At 33.8% G+C, this 20268-nt stretch overlaps 1 protein-coding gene across 9 annotated transcripts in view; it reads left to right on the forward strand.

The window, feature by feature from the left end:
• ABCB1 (ATP binding cassette subfamily B member 1) overlaps window positions 1-20268 on the forward strand; it is a 193776-nt gene that overhangs the window by 127178 nt on the left and 46330 nt on the right. For all 9 annotated transcript variants that reach the window (XM_074266626.1, XM_074266632.1, XM_074266629.1 and 6 more), the window contains 6 exons: window positions 262-301; window positions 2318-2509; window positions 3109-3280; window positions 7828-7952; window positions 15710-15881; window positions 19217-19330. In XM_074266626.1, coding sequence (XP_074122727.1) covers window positions 262-301; window positions 2318-2509; window positions 3109-3280; window positions 7828-7952; window positions 15710-15881; window positions 19217-19330 — 815 coding nt within the window. The remainder of the gene's footprint in view (window positions 1-261; window positions 302-2317; window positions 2510-3108; window positions 3281-7827; window positions 7953-15709; window positions 15882-19216; window positions 19331-20268) is intronic.

Genomic DNA, 20268 nt, shown 5'->3' on the forward strand with positions numbered 1-20268 from the left:
AGTCTTAGAAAAGATGTTTTTTTCTGTTTTAAAATAGGAAAATTATAATCTATCCATTATCATATTATAATTTATGCATAAAATATGGATAGTACATATAGCAAAGACTGGCAATTCTTTTTAACATCTAAATCTTAAAATAGAGTAGGAATAGCTTTTTACTTATGGAAATATAGTGATATTAAATGATTGTATATTTTAAAGATGATATGTATAAGATATATGTATTTAATTTAATTTTTTTCTTTCTTTTTTGTGAAGGTAAAGTGATCTTTGATAAACTGGAAAAGGATATGACCAAGTAATTCGCTATATTTCTTATTTTTATCAGATAAGTTTTTATTGTTTTTGTTATGATAATCATGCCTTCAGTTTATGCAATGCTAATAAAAGAATGAATATTATCAGTAATTATATTGTTGCTTAGTATCTAGATGATGTAATATGGAAGCAGCCTTCATTATTTACAAAATAATGTTCATTTAAGGTTTTGGTAAATTTTCTTTGCTTAATAGCCAATGCATTGGTTTATCCTTTAATAGAATATGTGAAAGGATTTGCATAGCTTTTAAAAACATACACTCTTGCCAGATGTGGTAGTACATGCCTGTAATTCCTGCTATTAAAAGAAGTTGATAATGGTAAATCATGTGATCTCCAAAAATTCTGAAGGCTATTGCAAATTGGGTGTTGCACTAAATGTGGTACCAATATAACGAGGCCCCAAGAGCAAAAGAACACCCATCTTTCTTAAGGAGGGGTGAACCAGCTCAATTAAGAAGAGTGGATTCAAACTTCTAGTGGTGATAAATGGTCACTGTACTTCAGTGTGAGGGAGATAGGGACCCAATTTCAAAATTATTAGTAATAATAATAACAACAAAAATAAAGGTTCAATATTATTTTTAAAACATTTTGTCAACCATTTAATTCTTATAAATCATTGAATTCAAAGAATTTTAATTTATTTCTCAGTTTTTTCCATTATACTCATATAGCCAAATTATGCCATCTGGAGGTAAAATGATCACTTTTGTTTAGCTACAGCCAACTTTCCAATACCCTTTATTTCTATCTTTTCCTCCTTGTATAACATCTGGTTTTCCCTTGATTAATAATTTAAAAAATTTAAGAAAGATTTAAATTTAGAAGTTACTAAAATACATAATATAAGTGAGAAAGGAAGTGAAAAAGGTTATGACATGAAAAGGATAAGACCTGTTATTGCAGGATAGGTTAGAAAGGCATTTGAGCCTTTTGGAGAAGCTACAAATTTCAATGTCCATCCAAAGTTTATTTATTATTTTTTGTATTTCACTTCAAATGGAAATGTAATGACTGCTTGAATTTTTAAAAATTCTTGTTTTGTTTAAAAAATATAGAACTAATAACAAATATATGGGATTCTAGACCATGGATTGTTTTAGACCAGAGCAATACTGGTGTTAATCTTACTTTAGAATAACTATTTAGCTCTCTTCTACTAGAGATTACCAACACTGGGATAATAATTCACCAGTGAGTAATTCTTTAACCAAAGGTTTATTGGTTTATTGCTCTGATCAAAATTATCTGTTGTACTTACCTCATAACTTCTAGGGAAGGACCATGTGCCAAGATGTTTGATTATGATAAAATATTTAATTATGCAATGTTGAGATGCTATTTTCTGCTTATTTGTATAATTTGCACAAAATTTACGCACACATACTCACATACATGGAATAGTGAAATGTCAAAAGTTGTGAACTTCAGTTATAATACAATTGCACTTTATTTTGGGTATGCTGACATTTCATCTTTAAAAATAATTGTTTGACAGCTCTGTGTGTGTGTGTGTATATGTGTATTTAAATTTCAAAGAACCAGTCCAGAGAATTTTGGCTTCTCTAGATAGTTGGGGGCTGATGTTAGAAGTGCCTTATTTGCTATATCACATTATTATTATGGAAAATAGTTTTAAAAACGGAAATAAACCCTTGTGGGGGAGATAATGGGCTTCCTAGAAATTTTCCTATATTTGGAATGGGGTTAATTAGTACCCCAGGACACTAGAGAATGTTACTGTTCTTGATTCAGTCATCTGATTGAACACTGACCCACCTGCAGAAGCTATCTTACTCATTAATAGTTAGAAAAAAAGCAATAGGGCGGGAAAACTGTTGCTATAAAGATAAATAATAGCCAACAATGATGCAGATATTTATCTCAGCTTATGACCCAATCTGCTTCTTAAGGATGGTCAGATTAGGAAAATTGAGAGTGAGTAGAAAAAGTCAAATTGTCTCTAACGCAGTGCTTTTTTGGTGTTTTTCAGTTATGCATATTATTATAGTGGAGTGGGTTTTGGGGTACTCGTTGCTGCCTACATTCAGGTTTCATTCTGGACCTTAGCTGCTGGACGGCAAGTTAAGAAAATTAGAGAAAATTTTTTCCATGCAATAATGCGCCAGGAAATTGGTTGGTTTGATGTCCATGATGTTGGGGAACTGAACACTCGACTAACTGAGTAAGTATATTATTAGATATTTAACTTGAAGCTGATTCTTTTTTTTCAATGATTTTTAAATTTCTTCTTATTTTTAAGAGATCTAACTAACTCTGAAGGAAATAATTGCTACATTATAATAAGTGTTCTGAGGACAGGAACTGTTTTCTATTTATTTTTGTATCACAAAGTGGGGCTTATACTTGTATTTAATAGTGATTTTTGAATGAGATTACGGAGTGTACAAAATTGACCCTATTCTTCTTATGTTGACAATGCCTGTTTGGTTTATGCATCTTGACATGAAAGTATGTATTTTTAGACTTAACAATAACAATTTTTTAAAAAATGTGAATATGGATAGTTTGCTTCTTAACTTTTTCCCCCGGGAAAGGAGACCTCTTGAGCTATTTGTAATGTCTGAGCTTAGTTGTTTTGGAGCACATATGTGTGCACACATGTGTGCCATAGTTCTGTGTAGTAAATATTCAATTTGGTAGAACAAAAATTAGAAGGCTTTTGACCCTTGTTTTACAGTATTAGAAATAACCTTAAACTTAGTAGAAAATGATTTAAATGTTTATGATTTTTGACAGTAGTATTTATATTCTTTTTTTTAGTGATGTCTCCAAAATTAATGAAGGAATTGGAGACAAAATAGGAATGCTCTTTCAAGCAGTAGCAACATTCTTCACAGGTTTTATAGTTGGATTTACAAGAGGCTGGAAGCTAACCCTTGTGATTCTGGCCATTAGTCCCGTCCTTGGCCTGTCAGCTGCCATCTGGGCAAAGGTATGTAAAACCTGTGAATTTTTACAGAGATGTTTCTCACTGATAAATAAAAAACACCTACCATACATATTGAACCAACAGCTCCTTCTGTTCACTGGGCTTTAGACCTTCCATTAAAAATAAGTGAGAAGTAGCAGAAGTTTCTCCTTGATGATTAATCAGATGAAATTTATGTCTCTTTGTGGCTAAAAATCATTCTATGAATTTGAAATTCTTGTTACTTAACAATCCTGATGATAGAATACTAGCATGGGTAATTCAGGCTATATTCATTGGAGAAATTTAGAAAAAATAATATACTCATTTTATAGTGTGGCTTTTATTTCTTTACTCTTTCAAGGATATGGAATTTTGGTGTTATGGTCTTCTGATACTAATGCAACTTAGATCTTCTGACTTAATAGATGTTCTTTGAACCCACTTAAGACTAAAAGACACATTGTTGTACAACAACAGTCCAACACCACATGTATATAGACTAAGAATACAAAATGCAATTCTGGTCTGAGCCTGTCATTTCAGCAATGAGCAGACTCTCTACCAAGGTTAATCAATCCTGTTTTTTTTTTTTTTTTAATGTTTTAGTCAAAGAATAAGAGTTTTTGTTCTGGATTCAGTGAATTTGCTTTAATATTCTGATAATTGTAATTCAACAAAAGTAATTTTCTTTTGTAAATATAGGTCATTTATATAATACAATGGGAAAAATTCTTCTGAGAAAGAGTTCATAGGTTTATTCACACTATCAAAGGGGTCCATGATACAGAAAAAAGATTAAGACCTCTTGTCTTAAAGGGTCATGTAGGACACTAAGAGGTTGAGTGACTTGCCAGTGGTCAAAAAAAGAGAATGTGTTAGAGGCCAGGATTTGTCTTCTTGACTCTAAGACAGACTTTATCCACTACTCCATATTGCTTCTCAAAATGCCTAAAATAAACTCTAGCATACTGGGATGCTTGAGGAATTGAGGGACCAACATCATCCCTCCCTATGGTTTTAATCGGCATTTTGGTGAAGTGATGGTGATTGAACAGCATAGTTTTTTTCTTTTCATCCTTGCTGATTGAAAATCACTTCCAAACTATCCCCATAGGACTATAAAACTGCATATTCTTTGAGGCAGCTATACCACTACTAGGTCTATATCCCACAGAAATAATAAGAAAGGGAAAAGACCTATGTACAAAAAATATTTATAGCAGCTTTTTGTGATGGCAAAGAATTTGAAATTGAGGGAATAGCTGAACATGCTGTGGTATATGAATGTAATTGAATACTATTTTGCTCTAGGAAATGATGAATAGGTGAATTTCAGAAAAATCTGGAAAGACTTACTTGAACTGTTGCCAAATGAAATAAGCAGAATCAGGAGAACATTACCCACAGTAACAGCATCATTGTACAATAATCAACTATGAAAGAATTAGCTCTTCTCAACCACATAATGATCCAAGACATTTCCAAGGCTCATGATAGAAAATGCCATCCACATCCAGAAAGGGAACTATGAAATCTGATGCAAATTGAAGTGTACTATTTCATATTTTTTTTTGTTTTTTGTTTTTATTTTTATTTCTTCTGGCTTTTCCCCTTAGTTCTGATTCTTCTTTCAGAACAGGACTAATATGGAAATATGTTTAACATGATCATACATATATAACCCATATCAGATTGCTTTGCTCCCTTGGGGGCAAGGGAGGGAGAAAAAATTGGAACACAAAATCTTATTTAAAGTAAATGTTAAAAACTATTTTTACATGTAATTGGGGAAAAAATACTATTAAATAGGGGAGAAAAAGAAAATCACTTCCAAATGAATTAGCTCCCTTTATTGACTTGGTAAGTTCAGGATAATGAATATAATTTCATAATTAACATAATATAGCAAGATAAGTAACATAACTTATCTTGCTATATTATATAGTATCATTCCTCTTAGTAGGAAGAAGTAGGTGTTGTAGAATTGAGTCTCCACTTATGTATGTGACTGAGAAATATTTGAGCCTCAGTTTCCTTATGAATATAATTACTCTGGGTTCATAGTATCAGAGATTTTGAGCTTGAATATGTTCTTATTGATAATTTAGACCAATTGTCTTATTTTACTGGTGTGAAATCTGAAGCATAGAGAAGTTAAATAATATTATCCAATTTTCTTTTAGGATTTGATCCTAGATTTGGTGCTCTTTTCATTACCCTATATTACTTCTCTCCATCTTAGAGGATAAAATATGATAACATATCTAAAATGCTTTGTTATCTATATAGCATTATGCTTCTGCAAGTTTTTATTATCTTCATTATTTACTTGGTTATTTTCTGGTCTGGGCTTAAAATATGCTGTAGGGAACTCTTTTTTTGCCAATATAATATATTGCCATTTATAGTCTTAGAAAGTTGTCTAGAACCTGGAGAGTCTCATGTTTAGCCTAGGTCACTTAGCTACTGTGTGGCCAAGCAGATTTTCTTGTCTCTGAGGCTAGCTAGGAGGCACTATGGACACTGCCTCATTTACATATTGTTGGTATTTAGACTGTGCTAAGAATATTGAAGGATGGAGAAGTTATGTCTGCTAACCAACAATGCAATTCTGGGAGTTAGTAATCACTAATAGTAGCTTGCCTTTCTGTAATTAATTTTTGCAAAGTGATGTTTGATCACTGGTAATAATAGCTCAAGGTTTCTTTATTGAAAATGTGTTTTATCATTTTGCCTTTTTCTGTTAAAAATGGTTGTGTGTGTGTGAAATTTGGTTAATGTGAGATAGTTTGGACTAAATAAGGATAGAAAAGACATAACTAATTGCTAACATTTTTATAGTTATATAAGGTTTACAAAATAAATAATAGCTGTTATCATTGTTATTTCACTTGATCCTTGATACCACTGTGAGACAGATGCTATTATTATCCCCATTTTGCCAATGAGGCAACCAGGTTTACGAAGGTTAGGTGCTTACTTGGAATCACACAGCTGGTATGTGTCTGAGGAAGTATATGAATTTGATTTTCTCTGATTTCCAGATTTAATGCTCTCTGCACGAGGTTACCTATTGATAATAGATCTTTGCAGTTGCAGTCCTAATGACTCTGCATCCCTTAAATACGCATTTATCACTGAATTAGCTGAATGGTTTAAAAGTTTAATAAGAGCTACTATAATTAATTGGCTATGTGATAATATTTATGTACATTTGTTTGATTGCTGGCATTTGGCTTTTAAGTTCTAGATACAGATAATTAAGAAGGTATTTAAAGTGCAACCACCTTTTTGGTTTAATTGAAAGCTTAGAGTACTTACTGACTTAACTGCAGTAATGGCATTGGAGGGTATTGACAGACCAAAGAAGGTCAATGGAGCTGTCTAGGTAGCTAGATAGATGGGTTTCCCATAGATGATCACAACAGAAGTTTTTTGTTGCCCCTGGCATTAGGCATCTCTTTCAGGCTTGCAGATTCTGTAGCCAACTGGTCTTTCCCTACCTTCAGTTCTCCATTTCTGGTCCAACATGATTGAGATCTCAGTATCAAGATGACAACTATAATAGATTGTACCCTACATAAATTGCCTTTTAAGTATGCTTGGTTCTCACTCCCTTTATTTATTTTATTATTTCATGATATCCAGGAGAGAAAAGTTGCATATGGCTACTTTGCATGGAGGGATAGATGTGGTAACTTCCTAAACAAGATGTTTTTTTTGTGTCATGGACCCTTTTTCAGAATAATTTTTAAGTAGAGTCAAGCAACTAGCATTTATTAAGTACTTACATGTGCCAGATACTGTGCTAATTATTTGGGATACAAAGAAAGGCAAAAAACAGTCCTTGTTGTGAAGGAGCTTATAGTGTAATGGGGGAGATCACATGCTATCAGTGATATACAAAGTGTATATAGGATAAATTAGAAATAATCTTTAAAGGAAGAATTTAAGAAAGCCAGGAAATAAATAATTCCAGGTATTGAACACAACTAGTGCACAAGTCTTCAGGGGATGGAGTACTGGGTATGAGGAACACAAAGGGATCAGTGTCCGTAAACTATAGAATTAGCAGAAAAGTGTTAATGTATGGAAGACTGGAAAGGCAGGAAGGGACCAGATTATGAAAAATTTTAAATTATATAAGATTACAAAGAAAATCAATGATTTTAAATGCAGTTATCTATTTATATGTATGTATACACACATATATAGTGTGTCTTTTTTCCTTCCTTTCCTTTCTCCCTTTCTCCTTCCTTCCCTTTGTTCTTTTTTCCTTTTCTTCTTTCTTTTTTCCTTCTTTTCCTCCTCCTTCCTACTTTCCTCCTTTTCTTTTTCTCTTTCTCCCTCCCTCTTTCTTTCCTAGACTGATTCTTAGACAGCAGTTCATCACTGAGGCTTTCTAACTGCATTGAACCTCACAGAATTGACCTTCCCTGGGTATAGCCTTCAAGAATATCCAGGAGTTATTTGCATAATAGCATAAGCTTTCAGAGTAGAATTTTAGTGAAGATATTTCTAAATCATGGTATCAAAAGTGAATTTTTCTTTTTTTTTTTTCTAAACAGATATTGTCTTCTTTTACTGATAAAGAATTATTAGCATACGCAAAAGCTGGAGCAGTAGCTGAAGAGGTCCTAGCAGCAATTAGAACTGTAATTGCTTTTGGAGGACAAAAGAAAGAGCTAGAAAGGTTGGTTTCTCTCTCTCTCTCATTTCATTGGGTGGTTCAGAAATGGTGGGGGGGTGTCACCATTTAATAATAATAATAATAAAAAAGCTGGAGAGATCTCTAGAAACAAAGCAAAGTTTATTATGCATTCTCATGGGAAAAGTGTCCCATCTGTGAAGCAGGCTATGGAAGGGAGGAAGCACCTCTTGTGGGCAGGGTTAACACTTTAATCCCTAATACAAATACCCCTTCCAACCCTCATCGGTTGAAGGTCTCACATTCTAAACTCTGGAATTACCCAAGAAATTGAACTTGACCAATAAGTACATATTTGCCCATATTTGATTGAAATAAGGAGAAAATGATGTCATGAGAAGGAAGTAGGATGGGGACTTAGGTATGCCTTTGCATCAATGCTCAAAGTCCTTCAGGCCTATTCAAACTCTGAAGTAGATGAAGCCTTACTCGATTTTCACAACTGTCTTGTTCAGTTTTGTTCAGTCCCCCCTCTTATTTGTACACTGAGATCTCTTCAAATTTTTGTATCATAGCTTCACATTCCCTCATCCCCTTCTGGCTCCAGTTGGTCTTCTTGGGCCACTGGCTCCCATCCTTGTTCTTTTAACACCATCAATCTAACCTTCAGCTCTCCCTTCCAACCTAATCATTCTGGATAATGAGTTTTGGACTATTCTAGTTATCAATTGGATCAAACAAGATATGCAGATAGGGAGTAATATAACACCACTAGTAGCTATAAGACCAAACCAAAGAAACTGCTTCAGGCTGACCAGGGGCACAGAGGTGACTACCCACCCAGTGAGGTCCGGACTAAAAAGGGAGAGGAGTGAGTTGTAGGCCGGGGCGCTCACAGCAGCAGCAGGTCCAAGTAGTTGGAATTTCATGGTTCAGAGTCTGGAAGAAGCAACTCTCACAAGTATATTAAAATGCAAGGACTAAATAAGAATAAAAGAGAAAGAATAAAGAGAGTTTATAGAGTAATAGATAGTAGAGATAATATAATAGTTAATAAAGGTAACTAAGGACAGTAACCAGGAACCCCACCCAGAAGAAGGCTGGAGAAAGAATGTGGCTATCAGAAATACCTCTCATGCAAACATCTTTCCTAGGATAGATAATAAGCAAAGTTTTTCCCAAATTCTTGCTTTGGTTTCCTCAAAGGAATAGGTACAATAGATAGAACATGTGCCCTTCAGTGAGTATGATCTCTCCCACAAAAAATGCTAGAGCCTTACAAGGGAAGGCTTTTACCCAAGGTTTTTTTTTTGTACAGGTGTTGTTAACAAAACAAAGCAGTTTGAAGTCCCAGTAAGGGGAGTGTAAGCAGGCTCTTTTCGGAATTTACTTGCCTGGGAGCTATATGAGGGAATGCAGGAGTCAGGGAATTAAAGTTGTCATGGTCTGGGGCAAACAATCAGCAACATGGGCAGCTGATCTATAAGCCTGCTTCCCTTCACCTGGAGTGAATTCCCCTCCATTTCATTTTCTCTGACTATTTAATGGGGAATTGTTTGGGTGTCTTCCATATAGCACCCTCCCACCCCATGATCATGTAAAACATGAAAAATGCATCTGAAGACAGTACAGATCTTTGATAAGTAAATCTGGGGTCTAGGTTTGGGGTTCCAGAGATAGCTCTGCTTTCCATCAACATATAGTATAAAAGGCTGTAGGCAGCTTAGTTTAACTTTTAGGGTCCTAAAAAAAAAAAAAAAGAAAAAGAAGAAGAACCCTTAGCCTAATTAGGGCATGATGAAATTGTCTCTGACAAAGTGGGAGTGGCCCCTTACAAGTTAGGGGAAGTAAGCCTTAAAGAAACTTTAGCCCCAGTAAGTAAAAGGGTTAAAAGATATAATAGCAGCTACCTAAAAGTCCTCCCAGGCTGGGCTGCAAATTAAAATATCTACATGCTTTTCTCACTGACTACTTGATCTGATTACAGACATTTGCTGTAAGAGGAAAAATCAGGAACATGATTTATTTAAGGCAGTTTTACTTTACTTTACTAAATTTTAACCATTCCACCTTAAACCAGTCAGGAATAATCAGGTGGGTTCTCATTTAAAAGAAAACCACTGGGAAATCGAGTCAGAAGGATCCTATCTCAGTTGAGACCAAGATAGTCCTCCCAGTTCATTTCCAAATGTGACCTTCCATCTGTAACAGCTTTTTCTCAGTATCCTGTGGCATATTTCTTTCAGATGGTGGAGTTTGATGATCTATGCAGACAGTCACACCTGTCTAAATAAACATTAGCTGCAGTCCCAAAAGATTTTATCTCCTACAGCAGTTAATCACTAATCAAAGCTTCAGATGAATCTAGTTCTCAAGAAACACAGTAAAAGATTCATCCTAGAAAGTTCACAGTTTATACAGTTTATCTTTCATATTTAAGTAGATGGTTCTAAGTTTAACATTACACAGATTATTTTGCTTTTAAAATACTCAACACAAAGAAAAATTCTAAATCCCATGTTGTCCATCCCATTTCCACATAAAAGAAACGTTCAGATCTTTCACATTTAACATTAATACTCTCTTCATTTTAATAAAAAAAGAATTAAATTTTTGTAAATAACCCCATCAAATTATCAGATCAGATTAAAATCCTGCTGAGTTTTTTTTTAATCATATTCCTTAAACAAGGAGACTATCATGCACGTAAATAAACAGGCATAAATTTAGTTTTTGGCCCATCTAGTCTTCAAGTGAGCCATACTTAGGCCAAATAGTGCCTCCATCAATATCTTTGTCACCCCAGACAAAACAACTATACCTTATCTTCTTTTTCTTGCTTTTTCCTTATTACTTAATTAACTTATCTCCCAAGGGACTATCTACAGGAATTTTCTGATCATTGTTCTCATTTCTCTTCTTGAGGACTAGCTGGGACTGGGCCACACCCATTGAATTGGATGGAATTTAAATTCCAAAATGCCCAAACACTTGTCACCAATTGACCCCAGCCACCTAAGAAGACCTGGCCTATCCTATCCTGTCCAGAGCACCCCTCCAGAGTCCAGAACTGGACTCAAGGGGCTCACAGGGGGCTTACTTCTAGATTGCTGCACAACAAATTGCTTGACTTATTTGTCCTCACATGGAGCTGGTTGGAATTTTTACTGTGGAGTTTCTCCCTTTGCTTTGCTCTGAGTTTTTCCACTTCCGGCCCACTTTATCTTGGGGAGCAAGGAGAAGCTCCAGGATGCTGGCAGGCTGCCTAAATCAGGGCAGGGCACCACCCCGCTAGCACCCAAGAGTTTGCCTACTTACCAAGTAATGTGATCCGGACTAGCCCCCAAAACTATGTGGTTCAGAAATGGTGAGGGGGGTCACCATTTAATTAAAAACAAAAAAGCTGGAGAGATCTCCAGAAGCAAAGCAAAGTTTAATGCATTCCCAGGAGAAGTCATCCCAACCTTGGAGCAGGCTATGGAAGGGAGGAAGCACCTCCTATGGGCAGGGTTAACACTTTAATCCCTAATGCAAATTCCCCCTCCAACCACTGACCCTCATCCTCATTGGCTGAGGGTCTCACATTCTATACTCCAGAACTACCCAAGAAATTGAACTTGACCAATAAGTACACAGTTGCCCATATTTGATTGAGATAAGGAGAAAATGATGTCATGGGAAGGTAGTAGGATGGAGACTTAGGCATGCCCCTGGATCAATGCCCAAAGTCCTTCAGGCCTACTCAAACTCTGAAGTAGATAAAGCCTTACTCAATTTTCACAACTGTCTTGAAAGACCTCATCTCGTTCACCATTAATTCAATTTAACATTGACTGGACTAATCCAGAGAAGAACTGTACTTTTGCTCAAAAGGAGGTCTGGACAGTGACCTCCACTTCTTATGCCCTAACAGTGGAGGAAATTTTTTTTTCTTACTGAAGAAATTTAATGGACTTTCTCTCTTGAAACTCTGCCTAATGACTTGGCAGCATTGGGGCCTGCCAGTCTGCTTTAATGTAAATAGACTCAATAGAAGGTGATAGAACCTGAGCCACTCTCTGAACCACTGAATTGTTTTTAATATTTTTGACAAGAGAACTTGCTGTTACTATGAATGAATGCTAATAGTAACTAGCACCTTGGAGAAAATATTAAAAGCTTAAATAATTTTGGTACATTGGAAATGTCATTACACAAACTCAGATTTGTTAGTGAGGCTTAGAACAACCAGAAGATAGTATATTTACTAGGAAGGAAAAACAAACTACCTAAATCCAAGATGAGAAAGAAATGGATGTTGCTAAGGATTACTTTTTAAATATTTTAAAAATTACTGTTACACAAAGTTTTTTTTTTAAGTTATTAAAAAAAACCCCAAAGAATTAAGATCTTGGTTATATACACCACCTTAGGAAAATCTTGATTTTCTTGACTTGATTTTCTGCCTTCCCATGAGAAGAATACTAATAGGGAGACCAGCACTAAACACCATGTCTCTTAGTATTGATTTGAGGACCCATGGAGATAACATATACAGCACATGACAAAGAGTAAAGACTTTTTCAAATGTAAGCTGTGAATATGGTATTCTGTGATCTCTGGTTTTGTCATAATAGAGTACACCAGTGTAGAAGCTCCCTCCCCAAATGGAAATCTTGATATCCTATAACCTAGCAGGTAAATCCAAGGGATCGACCTAACATAATGATCTTTTGCAAGACCTAGCTAGTAAAAGTTGAAATCAAGATTTGAATTTAGATTGTCTTAATTCTTAAGCAAACATTCTATCCACTTTAGCATGTTCCCTCTGAGTTATTATCATTGCTATAAAAAAAGCAGCAAATCTTTTTATATTTAGCTTTTCCCCTTTCCCCTCCCCCTTTACTTATTAATCTTTTCTGGAATCTAAATTATTTTCTTTTCTTCTGCCTACTTGGGACAGCTTGATGTCAGGGAAATGACTTCCACCAGCATTAGTCTGGGTAAACAACACATGAAGGGCATGAGATTACAGGTATGAGCCTCAGCTCTGAGTTTTTGTTACTCATTAGTGTGGATAGCAAATCTCTAAGAGCAAGATTGGATAATGAATAAGAACTCAAAAGTATTGACAAAGTTCATGAACAAAAAATAATCTTTTTGAGAGCCAAGATTTTATCTAAGAAAGCAGGAATTTGCAGATTTATTTAGGAAGATATGTTTTATCCTTTTCCTCCCCCTTGATCTGACTTTTAAAAAAATTGTGAGATCATAAAATTTAGAGATCAAAAGGAGAGTATCTATCTACTCTAGTCATTTTTAAACTTTTTGCCTTCAGAACTCTATTATACTCTTAAAAGTTATTGAGGACTCCAAATAGTTTTTGTGTACATGGGTCTATGAATATGTATCATTAGAAATTAAAACTGATAAATTTTTAAAATTTATATTTTAATTCATTTTAAGTAAAAATAATAAACTCACTATATGTTAACATGAATAACATTTTAATGAAAAGTGACCATATTTTCCCAAACCAAAAAGAAGAGGAGGGTTGTTTTCACACTTTTGTCAATCTCTTTAATGTAAAGGCTTAATAGCAGACAGCTGAATTTTTATATTTGCATTTGCATTGGATGTTTTTTATTTTGATAGGATGTTTTGGTTGAAGCATTTCAAGAAAATCCAGCCTCATATAGATAGGTAGTTGGAAACAGGAGGAGCATTTTAATAAGCAAATTATGTCTTAGTATTGTTTTGAAAATGGATTTAGTCTTGTGCTGAATGTGCTGATGTGCTGAAAAGATCTTGAGGATAGAAATGCTAGGAGTCTTTGAGATTTTGAGAACCATCAACAAATCCTATTTTTCCATTTATAGATGAAGAAACCAAGTCCCAGAAAGTTAACTTTAATTTAAAATAAGAGCTTCAGACTTCAAATGTACTAAATTTTCCACTTAGTACCACCCAGCTCTGTATTTTGGAAGGTTTCTTCAAATGACAGAGCAATTGTATTTATTTTGTCTTTTACTGCATTGAAACTACCACTTTGGCATTGGAGGTAGAAAGGAGAGTTGGAATTCAATGGGATAAATTGTATCCAAAGTAGTAGTTAAACTCTGTCACAAAGAGATCCAATAAAAAAAGCTAATAAACTTGAGAGTTATAATACTGATCGAGATAACAAGACTAATCCTGAGGGGAAAATAATGTGCTTGTTGTCACTCAAAGAGAGAAAGTCACTGAGTGGGCTTTAATTTTCACTGATCTTCATGAGCACTTAGATACCCTGAGCTTCAAAATTATTGAAATACTAACTTAGATATATCTTTTAACATAATTAATATTTGTCATAAGGTAGTACCAGAAGTGGAAAGAACAATTTTTTTTTAGTGAAATAAGAGTTGATTTTGTATATAAATGATGTTTTTAACCTCAGATACTTACTGACCTTGTAAATTACCCTTATTCAGCCTCAATTTTTTATCTGTGAAATGGAATTCATAATAACACCTATCTACCAGGATTATGGTAAAGATAAAATAATATTTTTATGAAATACTTTACAAAATTTAAAATGCCATATAAATGCTGAATATTGTTAGAATTAAAGGATTTTGTTTAGTTCTCAAATCCAGTCAAGAATCGTGTTGATAGATACTTTAATTCTACACATGTGTAGTTCTCATATATTTCAGTTCTGTCATTTTTCAGTCACATCTGACTCTTCCTGACTCCATTTTTAAAAATAGCCTTTTATTTACAAAACATATGCATGGCTAATTTTTCAGCATTGACCCTTGCAAAACCTTTTTTTTCCAAATCTTTCCCTCCTTACCCCTACTCCCACCCTTAGATGACAGGTAGTCCAATACATATTAAATATATTAACATATTTGTTAAATACTATATATGTATACATATTTATACAGTTATCTTGCTGCACAAGAAAAAATGGATTTAGAAAGAAAGTAAAAATAACCTGAGAAGGAAAACAAAAATGCAAGCAAACAATAACAGAAGGAGTGGAAATGCTATGTTGTGGTCCACATTCATTTCCCATAGTTCTTTCACTGGGTGTAGCTGGCTGTCTTCATTACTGAACAATTGGAACTGATTTGGATCCTCTCATTATTGAAGAGAGCCATGCCTGACCCCATTTGATTTTTGTTTGTTTGTTTGTTTGGGTTTTTTTTTTGCAGAGATGCTCCAGTAGTTTACCATTTCCTTCTCCAGCTCATTTTACAGATGAGGAAATTGAGGCAAACTGAATTAAGTGACTTGCCCAGGGTCACACAGCTAGGAAGTATCTGAAGTCAGAAGGGATAGAATTAGTTTTAGAAAGTTACAAAGGCAAATTAACTTATTTGACATGAGTGGATAAGAAAGAAGCAACAGAAGCTAAAAAGAAAGAATATAATATAGTACTTATAAAAATCAAGAAGTTCAACTATTTCTGAAAATGTCACTTGAGTATATGTTGTGATAAGCTTTCATTTTCTTCGTACCAGATCTCATGGGCATTTTCTGCTTAGTACTTTCAAATCAAAGTGAATCAAATTTTCTTTTAAAATTAAGAATAAAAAGTTACAGAAGTTATGTTTCTAGACATCAGGAGTCACCCTTTTCCCAAGGATAAAAATTTATGCTTCAGTGAGAATAGAGGCAAAACTTTATTAATTTAATTTGTTAATTAAGTTATTGGATATTGGATTGATGGGAAATATTTGGGTGGCATTATGCATTTTAGGACATTGCTGATCTCGCACTGACATTGCTCATGAGAGTGTGGATATTTTTTAAATTGCTGCTGTCTTTTATAGGTACAACAAAAATTTAGAAGAAGCTAAAAATCTTGGGATAAAGAAAGCTATTACAGCCAACATTTCAATAGGAATTGCCTTCCTACTGATATATGCCTCATATGCACTGGCATTCTGGTATGGGACTTCTTTGATCATCTCCCAAGAATACACTATTGGACAAGTACTTACTGTAAGTGTGTTTGCTTAATATTTGCTCAAGAAATTATTAAGGAGTCTCCCTGGGCCCCCATTGGCTCATGGGTAAAATGAGGGTAGATAAGATGGCCTCTGAGATTCTTTCTACCTTGAAATCTAAGATCTGAAAATATAATCTGTAATCATTATCTTTTAATCAATTGTTTAAGTAAATCATTTAATCATCTAAGGAAGATTTTTAAAGTTAAATTTTCTTTTACTTTTAAAATTAACAATCATTTATTTTTTCTCCCACCTGGCCCTATTAGGAAAAAGAAAATCCCTTGTGACAAATATACATTGTTAAACAAAACAAATTCCTACATTGGCTAATGCCCAAAAATTAGATTTAATTTTTTTAACTTAATAAGAAACTCAATTTAAAAATATATATACAAAATACATAAACCTATTAGCTGCTTACATTGTGGTTCATTATGTCTAAGTTGTTAAAATTTAAAATCAACAATGATGTCTTTTGTTTGTACTCTTCAAATCTCTGTTTTAGCTGTGTACTTAGCAGACTTTTTTTGGCTGTTTATATAATCGAAGTCAGTGTATGTGCTTCTTTCACTTTAGCCTTCTTTGTTCTTCATATTTTCATATCAGTCTGTTTTTGCTTTGTTGTAATTTTTGTGTTTGTTATCTTTTGTGATATCAATATTTCACTCATTCTTTATACCACATTTAAGGCATTTGTCCATTGCTTGGAAGTGCTCAGGTTTTTGTTGTTACAAGTAAAAGCAGGAATGTTTTATGAACTGCTCTTTTTTTCATTTTAATAACATAATTAATAGCCATAGCCCTAATGTCCATTCCCTTAATTTATTTTTTATGTCATATGAGTGGAGCTAACATTTCTAAAACTATTTCAAGTTGCTTAGATAAGTTTAAAAAAAAACATTTTGAACATTTATTTAAGATTTAAATAGAAATTTTTGGTCTGCACATGAGATTTCTTAAGTGCTCAAAGGTCCTTATGAAATCTTTTGGCTAAGAAATTTAATATTCTCATTTTTACAGATAAAGTAACTGAGTCACAAGAGGTGTTTTAGTTCTTTACCTCATGTCCTAGTTGCTTCTTGTCACATCTCAAAGTAGATGATGCATATACCTGCCAAAAACTTTTTAATGAAAAATATAGGTGAATCAGCTTATCTTAGGAAATTTTTCAGAGATTGGTATAACAGTTGTTTGTTGATCTCAAAAACAGTGGGAAAGCAGTTTCTTTAATTTTATGTGAGATATGTTCTGAGTCTCACTCACTTCTCTCACAGAGAGGTCAGTCAGTTGAGTGCTGTTTTTACTTTCCTTTCTAAATGTCATTCTAAATTGAGCCAATGAAACAATCTAGCCTGTAAAAATAGCCTATGTCATAGATGATCACGTTTCCATTTAGGAGAGCATCTTTTTTCTCTAATTATCTAGCTTGAGGCAAAAAGAAATGAAGATAGTAATGGGAAATATCTTAGTCATTTCTAAGCATGTTAGAAAGTGAAGGATTATTTTGGGGGGAGGGAAAGTATGGAGGTCTTTTCAAGATATGTTATAATTTATCTTAGGGAGAATATAATTTAAAATGATTCTTTACAAATGTAAACATGATTTATACTTTGTTTATAAGAAATATAAACAGTTTTAGTTTTATTTATTATACAGATCCAGATTGTTTAAAGTTGAAAAAAGGATTGGGGGGAGTAATAAGAGTCAGGAGGAGGGGTTAAATCCAAATGCATTTTTTAAAGAAATGTATTTCAGCATTCTTTCTCCAGGGCTGCCAATTAACTAGAATTCCACTATCTGAAAACCAGTTAACTCCACTGTAATTAATGTTTTTAGTTGAAAATAAGGATCCAAATGATGCTTATAACTCAGTCTTTCTCCATCAAGAAATAGGGATATAGGTTTATAATTTGAAATATATTTCATAAGCATTTACTGAGTTCCAACAATGTACAAGGTACTGTTTAAAGTAAATTTAATACCTAACTTTTATATCTCCCCATATTCGATGCTTCCATCAACTGTTTTTCAATTTATCCTACCAACTTTTTTTCAAAACTTTCAGTACTTTAATTATAGTTTTTGCCTCTATCACATTACCTTCCTTATGGCTTTGAATATTTATATTGATAACCCATTGTATAATATGACCTCCCAGTCTCTTCAACTAGTCAAAATCATTATTTCTTTTCCATTCTCCTCCTCCTCCTCCTTCCTCCCCTCTTCCTTTTCCTTCTTCTCCTTCACCTCTTCTCCTTTTTCCTCCTCCTCTTTTTCTCTTTTCTCATTCTCCTCCTCTTCCTTTTTTCCCTCTTCCTCTCCATTCTCCTTTTCTTTTTCCTCCTTTTCTTTTTCTTTATCTTCCTTTCTTCCACTTCTTTTTTCTTCCCCCCTGCAGGGGAGAGGGAAAGAGGGAGAAGAGTCTTCTAAATTGAATTATAAAATTCTTGGCAATGAGAAGCATATCTGATATTCTTAATAGACTATTAGGAAAAAAAATAACCTTGGGTAGATATGTTAGATAGAAAATATTAGGTAGAAAACTTAGCAAGGGGTTGCAACCTTGTACTTATTCCCTAAGAATACAAAAAAAAAAATAGGGAGTGCCTTACCAAACCAATTCATGTTAAGGGGTCCTGTAGGCATCCAATATAGTGCTGCTTGGCCCCCTAATTCAATAGGCAGTTCCCCAGAGATAGACTAACCCAGATTCAAAGTGCTTTCTGTGTCTCATTTAAAGTACTTTCTGGGTCTGTATAAACCAAAAGCCATGATTCATGAGCCCTACCATCATTTTTATCCTTAATATCCAGAAGACACAATTAGTTAAAAGCAAAGGCATTTAGTGAGAAGAGTAGACATATAGAAGGTAAATATGAAGGGAACATAGTATGTGTAAAGCTTGTCTTCTCCAAGACAATTCTGAAGGACTCTAGAAAAAGAATTGATGGAGTCCAAATGCAAATTCAAGCAGTTTTTTCTTTTAACTTTATTATTCTTTGTGTTTTTTAGTTTTTTGGTCAGCACTTTTTTTTCTAACATAGCTAATATGGAAATGTCTTGCATGGCTACACATGCATAATCTACTTCAAATTGTTTACCTTCTCAAGAAGGAGAGGAGAAAAGGAAGGAGAGACTATGGAACCCAGTATTTTTTTAAGTGCTACAAAATTTTGTTTACTTGTAATTGAGAAAATAAAGTAAAAATTAAATATTAAAGATAAAATAAATGACTACATAAAGAAATGTGAAATTGCTCAATAAAAAGGATTAGAGTTCTAAAAAAGGACTAAAGAACCTCATATAATTTTCCTTCCATTTACTCAGGTCTTTTTTGCTGTATTAATTGGAGCTTTCAGTATTGGACAAGCATCACCAAGCATTGAAGCTTTTGCAAATGCAAGAGGTGCAGCCTATGAAATCTTCAGGATAATAGATAATGTAAGTCTTTAATATTTGCATACATATCACATATACGTATAACACACACACACATACACACATACACTTTCCAGTTGAGAATATCTCTCTCAAATTTTTCTCTTCATTTATTATTTTAAAGTAGACATGTTAACATTCTCTTAATATGATGTAATATATAAAAATCCAAATTTGTAGATGTAAGGGTATCAAGGGGCTAAGTAAGAACATGAGAACATAAATGTGCAAAGGAATAGACTAGAGGTATCCTGCATATATATTGTCAGACATGACTGATGTGTTGATTGGTTTTCCTGAACTGCTTCTTCATATTTCTATTTTTTAAACTTTGTTATAAGAAATGTCTAGCTGGAATGAGAACAGTAAGAGTGATATTAAAACCAAGTAATATTAATGAATATAAGATTTTAAAAGAAAAATATATAAACACAAGGTGATTTTTTTAAAATTAAAGTCAGGCATTTTATTGTTTACAGGCATACAAGTGTATGTGGTCCTACTGACATATGTTAATAGTGGCTAGGCTTACAGCACATGAGCAAATGAAGGAAACAGGTTAAGTGACTTGCACAGGTCGCACAGCTAATATGTATCTGAGGCTGGATTTGAACTCATAAAGAGCTGTTCCTGACTTCAGCCCAACTGTTATCTAGCTGCCCAATACTATACATCAAGGACCTGTGATTTTATTATTATGGGAACATAATAACAAGAGTGGTCACTGTCACTCCTCCCTAAATTTCCTTATTGTAATCCATATACAACTTTTATCCTTATAGACTCACATTAGGTTTTCCATTGTCATGTGGTATTCTTCAAATACCATTTCCATAGCCATTGGTTCAGGATGCTCTTATGACTTTTTTCCAATTTATTTATACAGTCACATATGGCTTTAAGTGCTTGTTCAGTACAGAACTGATGTTCTGAGCAGCTTC

This window comes from Sminthopsis crassicaudata, chromosome 5, assembly GCF_048593235.1.
Source record: "Sminthopsis crassicaudata isolate SCR6 chromosome 5, ASM4859323v1, whole genome shotgun sequence".
In the NCBI taxonomy this organism is placed as follows: Eukaryota; Metazoa; Chordata; class Mammalia; order Dasyuromorphia; family Dasyuridae; genus Sminthopsis; species Sminthopsis crassicaudata.